Source organism: Nannospalax galili, unplaced genomic scaffold (assembly GCF_000622305.1).
Source record: "Nannospalax galili isolate Female #2095 unplaced genomic scaffold, S.galili_v1.0 scaffold856, whole genome shotgun sequence".
In the NCBI taxonomy this organism is placed as follows: Eukaryota; Metazoa; Chordata; class Mammalia; order Rodentia; family Spalacidae; genus Nannospalax; species Nannospalax galili.
Window position 1 is genome coordinate 813,219 of NW_008339573.1, and position 3,942 is coordinate 817,160.

A 3,942-nucleotide genomic window follows, 5' to 3' on the forward strand; every position below is an offset into this window, starting at 1 on the left:
AGGGAGGCAGAGGCAGGTGGATCTCTGTGAGTTCAAGGCCAGCCTGGTCTACGTAGTGAGTTCCAGGACAGCTGGGGCTTACAGGGAGACCCTGCTTCAAAAAGACCAAAAAAAAAAAAAAAAAGTTACCAGGGAGGATCCTAAACCTAGTCTTACCAAACTTTTAAGAACAAAGTTTGAGGTTTTATGATTAACTGTGAAACCTTGGTAGTAGCCAGCCCCTGGGAAGTCTTTTGAGCCTGCCTTTCTAGAATAGTACTTGGGACTTCTTGTATTTCTCCAACAAAGATTTGTGCAATGATGTATTTTATTAATCAACACATCATTCTGAAAAGAGATGTGTAGAGAACTAACAACTGAGCACAGGCTTGTTGAAGGTGCAGTTAGTTCCTTGGTAGGCTCAATAGAATAATCTTAGGCCTGAATTAATGATCTTGTTTTTAGTGGTTATTTTTTGTTCATGAGTTGTTTTTCTGTTCAAACACATGAGTGTGAGAAAGTTATCCCAGAGTAATAGTCCAGGGACTTGTTCAGGAGGAGGATGGATGCATTGATGTTAAATTCTCTTAAGATGCTGTTCTAATAGGACTTTTTCTTAGCCCCAATTACAGGATAAACTACGCTCCATTTCAGCAATAGTATTATTACTGTATCTTTTCAAATTGATTTTCAATTAATAATGTAGAATACAGTGTAGACTTTTATTTAAGTCTCCTTGCCTTGTACCATTTCAAACGATTTAATTAATGTATTCTGTGGAAAGCCAGATAATTGAAGCAAATTCTTGGATTTAAACACACAAAGAATAAGAAATTCTTATCAAAACATTGCCAAAAATTTGGCATTCTTGGGTCTGAATCACCCTTAAGATTTGGCTCATCCTGTCTCACCCCAGCAGTTGCCTTGAATGTTGGTAACAGGTTCTTTCTCCTTGATGCTCAGGTTCAGCAGACTGTGCAAGATCTTTTTGGCAGAGCCCCAAGTAAGGCTGTCAATCCCGATGAGGCTGTAGCAATTGGAGCCGCCATTCAGGGAGGTGTGTTGGCTGGTGATGTCACAGATGTGCTGCTCCTGGATGTCACTCCCCTGTCTCTGGGTATTGAGACTCTGGGAGGTGTCTTTACCAAACTCATTAATAGGAATACTACTATTCCAACCAAAAAGAGCCAGGTAAGAGCAGTCCTTCCCCCTGACTCCTAACAGAAGTATTAAGTGATGTGCTTGCTTTTTCTTTAAAACCGTGTTATTTTCAAATCCAGACTAGCTGATTGTGGGTGGTTAGACTTGTTTCCTTTGTTGTTCCTGGAAAAGTTATTACATGTCAAGTAGCAGTGATGATTGTAAGGAAGAATTTGATTTCTGGGTGAATGTTAGGGCTGGATTGTATAGTACTAAGGTACCAGGGATATATGGGTGTGGCATGGTCTTGAATTAGAATTATTTCTTGGACTGGAGAGATAGTTCACTGGTTAAGAGCACTGACTGCTTTGACAGAGGACCCTGGTCAGTTCAGGACCTACATGGGGGCTAATTTCTATATATCTCTCCAGTTCCAGGGAATCTGATGCCTTTTTCTGGCCTCTGGGCATTGCACACACAAGTGCGTTATCATACCCATGCAGACAAAAACACATAAATATCATCCACAAAATTCTTGTGACTGGAAATGGTGGTGTGTGCCTGTAATTCCAGCTTTTGAGAGGCAGGAGCATCAACAGACTGGACTAGGTAGTGAGACCATGTCTCCAAAAAATTTTTATTCTCAAACTTTCTCAGTCTTAAGTATTTCTAGAAAACTATAGCTTTTTGTATTTGTGCAGTGATGTATTTGTCAACATGCTGTTCTGAAGGAAAATATGTGGTGACTTATTAGGACTCAGCACATAATCGATTCCCAGTTTCTGGTTCTTATTGCCACCAGACTGGCAGCTTTCAACATTTTAGATCTTGTTTTAATGCCTTTTGGACTAAAAATTTATTTTTGTACAGCGTATTTGCTACTAATCATAATCTTGCTCCTTATAAGACATAAGCCTTTGTTCTGAGAGCAGTGTACATTAGGAACCAGTATTAGAATATGAATTGATTTCTCTAGTTAGCCTTTGTACTATATAAGGGAATAGTTTAGAATGCCAACTTGAAGTGTTCTTTCTTCCTAGGTGTTTTCTACAGCTGCTGATGGACAGACTCAAGTAGAAATTAAAGTGTGTCAAGGTGAGAGAGAGATGGCTGGAGACAACAAACTTCTTGGACAGTTTACTTTGGTAAGTATTATGAGTCTGAATATTGTGCTTGGTTCTGTTACTGTTGTAGAGTTGATAGTATTTCAACCTTTATAAACTGCTGGCATATAGATAGTGTTATTTTTTGAAAAGAGGTTTTGTAGATTGATTTCACAACCCATGATTTCAATTTTTACCTGAAAACCTTACTAATTAATGCTTTATGCCTTGGGAACTAAGTTTATAAACGCCAGGGAAATGTTTAGAAATCATGTTAAATCAATTACTTGTCCTGATTGCTCATTTCAAAGACATCTGATAACTAGCTATTGGTTCTTGTCAGCATTGCTATAGTAGAGAGGTTTCCTTTTAACTAATTCTATCCTCCAAGTACATACAGCCATTATGGTTATTTGCTCTAGCTAACCTTGGTAGAAGCCCTGTTGATTTCACAAAGCACTGGAACTGCTACAACTTGTAAACTTGGTTTTATACATTAAGTGAAGATACCTACTTGTTTCATGAAGCAAGTGGTTTACCCTGTTTGAAAATGATAGCATTACATCTCTCTGAAAGGAGCTCATTCTGGGTGTTTATTTTAGATTGGGATTCCCCCAGCCCCTCGTGGAGTCCCTCAGATTGAAGTTACATTTGACATTGATGCAAATGGAATCGTGCATGTTTCTGCCAAAGATAAAGGCACAGGACGTGAACAGCAGAGTAAGTCTTCCTTTTTCAAACTGTAAGGGTGAGGTGAGAAGCTGGGGGCTTAGATTAGTAGGGTGCTTTGTTATTGATGCCCTGGGTTTAGTCACCTACACCCTGTCCCAACCAATTTTTTAAAAAGGTGAAGTGGACACATTCTCCCTTTGTTTACCTTTTCTCCCCCATCCTGCAAGGAGGTTGCTGAGAAACTTCCCCTTTTCAGGTAATAGAGAGTGAAGTCTTACATTTATGAGCAGGAGCAAAACAGGTTTGCTGGAGTTTTGAATAGGCAGTCTTTGATTCTTTTTGCTCATTCTAAGGCAGTAAGGATTATTTTCATAATTTGTTTCATTCAATTACAATTAATATTATTTCTTAAGGTAGTAAACAAAGAGAACTAAAGAGATGCCTTTTTTACTACAGTTGTAATCCAGTCTTCTGGTGGATTAAGCAAAGATGATATTGAAAATATGGTTAAAAATGCAGAGAAGTATGCTGAGGAGGACCGGAGAAAGAAGGTAATTACTGTTGCTTCTGAGCTTGTGGTAAAATTGCTGGGACATGAAAGTAGAGTTTGGGCATGTTGCTGATCTTATGTTTTCTCACTTCCCACCTCTTAATCTGTCATTCTTTTTCCTTGACTTACAGATTATGTAGAATGTCTTTGCTGTTGTGTAATGCACAGGTTACTCTATTGTACAGGATGGCCTTGAATGCTTGACTTAAACAACTCCATGTCTCAGCCTCCTTAGTAGCTGGGATTAAGAACACATACTGTCGTCATACTGGATCTGGAATGTTTTTCTTCCCAAGTAGCTGAGAGGGCGGTGATTTTTCTTTTTTTTCCCTCCCCTTCCTCCTTTTTGGGGGTGAGGGGCTTGAGACAGGGTTTTCCTGTAGCCCCAGATAGCCTGGAACTCACTATATGTTGACCAGGCTGACCTTGAGCTCACAGAGGTCTGCTGCCTCTGCCTCTTGAGTGCTAGAAACACAGCCATGTGCCAGATACCTAGTA

At 39.5% G+C, this 3,942-nt stretch overlaps 1 protein-coding gene and 2 non-coding genes across 3 annotated transcripts in view; all 3 read left to right on the forward strand.

Moving 5' to 3' along the window:
- Hspa9 (heat shock protein family A (Hsp70) member 9) overlaps window positions 1–3,942 on the forward strand; it is a gene marked incomplete in the record, with an annotated part of 14,900 nt that overhangs the window by 9,485 nt on the left and 1,473 nt on the right. Inside the window, 4 exon segments of the mRNA XM_029564112.1 lie at window positions 943–1,170; window positions 2,160–2,264; window positions 2,825–2,942; window positions 3,351–3,445. Of these exon segments, the coding sequence (XP_029419972.1) occupies window positions 943–1,170; window positions 2,160–2,264; window positions 2,825–2,942; window positions 3,351–3,445 (546 nt within the window).
- LOC115070605 lies at window positions 293–365 on the forward strand. Its single transcript, XR_003849752.1, has one exon. It is a non-coding gene; the product is annotated as a small nucleolar RNA SNORD63 (small nucleolar RNA).
- On the forward strand, window positions 1,815–1,884 carry LOC115070606. Its single transcript, XR_003849753.1, has one exon. It is a non-coding gene; the product is annotated as a small nucleolar RNA SNORD63 (small nucleolar RNA).